Here is a 2,387-nt window from a genome sequence, read left to right as displayed (position 1 = left end):
TTCATGTTGCTGAAAAATGAACAAATGTTTCATATGTTAAATTATACATTTATACCTTCAATAGAAAAAATTTTGGCCTGCAAGTTGTCCCGTATAGTGTCAAGAGCATCAAAGCTTCCTACTTGAAACACAAAATTGTCAGCAGGTTGAGATGCAATCGTTCTGAGCTCTTGGTTTGCTCTTGAACTTGTGAATGCGTTCCCCACCTAGAGGTGTAAATACAATGTTAGTTATAAACATTATACTGCAGTAGTTCTTTTCAAAGCAGTCATTGTAATCTAAATTTTCTCTTGGTTCATGTTTTTGAGTCAAGATTAGTCTTAAAAGCTGGCACTCAGTTCTTATCACTTGCTTTTAAATACAGTACAAGGAATTATTTTAGAAATTAAATAAAAATTTAGAATTTATATGAAATTTTATATGAAGATATTGAGGAGGAAATAAAAGAAATTCTATATTTTTATATTTTTATACATTTGACAGTTTTGGTTTACAAATGACAATATAACAATGCAGTTACAATCAAAGCTAGTAACGCTTTTTGCAGTATTATAATACTGCAAAAAGCGAACTCTAACAGACAATAAGCATATATGTTTACATGTAATTGTAATAAAAAAATAAATAAAAATCATAGATGCTGCTTACCCCAATAGCAAATCGAAGAATGTTTTTTCGATCAGCTGACTGTGTTGCTCTTGGTAATTGACTGCGATCATGAGACTCTCCATCTGTAATCACTATTAAAATTCTTTTCACATTTGACCTGGAACCCTTTTGTGTTGAAAAGACGTCATCCCTGTTAAAAAAATATATTATTATTTTTGTTCCTCCAACACTGCCTCTGTTTTCTCTCAAGAAATGTGGTGTGAACAAGCTGTGCTGGTTTGTTTCCATCCTACATGCCTTTATTTGACCAATGTTGTGGTTTTCAGAAATACTGAAATATTGTTCAGGATTAAAAATTAAAATAATGGAAAAAACACAAACCAAATATTTAACAAGTAGCAGTAATAGTCGTTAAGACACATCACTCAATTGATTGCTAAAAAATAGATAAATTTAAGTCTCACCACTCTAGAGGCTACATGTGTATAAAGTCTGACCAAGTTGGTCAGAAACTACTTGTGCTCTTCTTAGCACATTGGGGCTGCAAATGTCTTTGTCTACAACATTTTCTTTATTTTAACCGACTGTCATGCATTAAGTGCACAGATTTAGTCTTCTTTTAAATCTACTTTTCTCATATTTTATAGTTTCATCTGATTTGCTTTATTTATTTTTAGCATTTGTACCACTATCAAGTAAATATTTTCAGTTTTCTTAGAATATCTGAAAGACAAGGGTAGTAGTGTAGCTCTTTTTATCTATATGAACTGAGTGAAAAAATCTTATTTGAAAAAGATTGTACTTTCCTTTGGACACCAAAGTCAATCTAGAACAGGGGGGGGCAACTCCAGGCCTCGAGGGCCGGACTCCTGTAACTTTTAGATGTGCCTCAACTTCAACACACCTGAGTTAAATAATAAGGTCATTAGCAGGATTCTGAAGTATCTGACTGCCCTTAGGAGGTGATTCAGCTATTGGATTCAAGTGTGTTGGATCAGGGAGACATCTAAGAGTGGCAGGACATCGGTCCTCGAGGACCAGGATTGCCCACCCCTGATCTAGAATCTTCTTTGAGTTACATTGATAATTTTTCCTACTAGTTAAAAACTACATTACCTTTTGAAACATGTCTCTTTTAAAAGAAAAAGTGACTTTCTAAACTTTTCATGATGAGATTTTAATTTAATTTTGTTTATTTAATCTTTCTATATAATAATAACGTGGTGTATTACACAGTCAGAAATACTTACACAACATTTTGGATGGCTTTAGCTGTATATGTTCTTCCGCCAAATTGACGGATGCTGTCAATTTGAGATTCCCAGTTGGAAGTGCTAAAAGTATTAAAGTAGTAATGCGTTGTTGGAGAAAGAGAAAACTGGGTGATGGCAAACTGCAAAAATGAAAAAATGGATATGAAGTTAAAAATTAACTACAGTAAATTAAAAGCAGTCATGACCTTAAAGGAGATGTACACTTAGAAAAGCAACAACAATGTTTTTGATGAAGTTAAATGTCTCACCTGTGCATCTCTTCCCAGGAATGATTTGATCAGATTTTTCACAAATTCTTTCATTCTCTGGAAATCTCCTCCAGATACACTGCCAGAGCCATCCAACAAAAATGCAATGTCAGCTTGGGTTCGACACTCTGTGAAAAGAAATCAGAGATCCAGATCAGTTCCCTGACCGTTATTCAAGTGTGCTAATGAGAAAGTTAACCTCCACTTTACAGAGGCAGTGACATAATCATGATGAAACAAGCTCACTGTACCTACC

At 33.9% G+C, this 2,387-nt stretch overlaps 1 protein-coding gene across 1 annotated transcript in view; it reads right to left on the bottom strand.

The window, feature by feature from the left end:
• The window catches only part of LOC103481813 (integrin alpha-M-like), a 22,831-nt gene that overhangs the window by 12,133 nt on the left and 8,311 nt on the right, over positions 1 to 2,387 (bottom strand). The window contains exons 5-8 of the mRNA XM_017310692.1: positions 2,132 to 2,257; positions 1,860 to 2,002; positions 649 to 799; positions 56 to 206 (exon numbers count right to left, since the gene is read on the bottom strand). Of these exons, the coding sequence (XP_017166181.1) occupies positions 56 to 206; positions 649 to 799; positions 1,860 to 2,002; positions 2,132 to 2,257 (571 nt within the window). The remainder of the gene's footprint in view (positions 1 to 55; positions 207 to 648; positions 800 to 1,859; positions 2,003 to 2,131; positions 2,258 to 2,387) is intronic.

The sequence above is a fragment of the Poecilia reticulata genome, linkage group LG19 (assembly GCF_000633615.1).
Source record: "Poecilia reticulata strain Guanapo linkage group LG19, Guppy_female_1.0+MT, whole genome shotgun sequence".
NCBI lineage: Eukaryota > Metazoa > Chordata > Actinopteri > Cyprinodontiformes > Poeciliidae > Poecilia > Poecilia reticulata.
The sequence above is the reverse complement of the archived record's forward strand: the minus strand, read 5'-3'. Positions and strand labels throughout refer to the sequence as shown.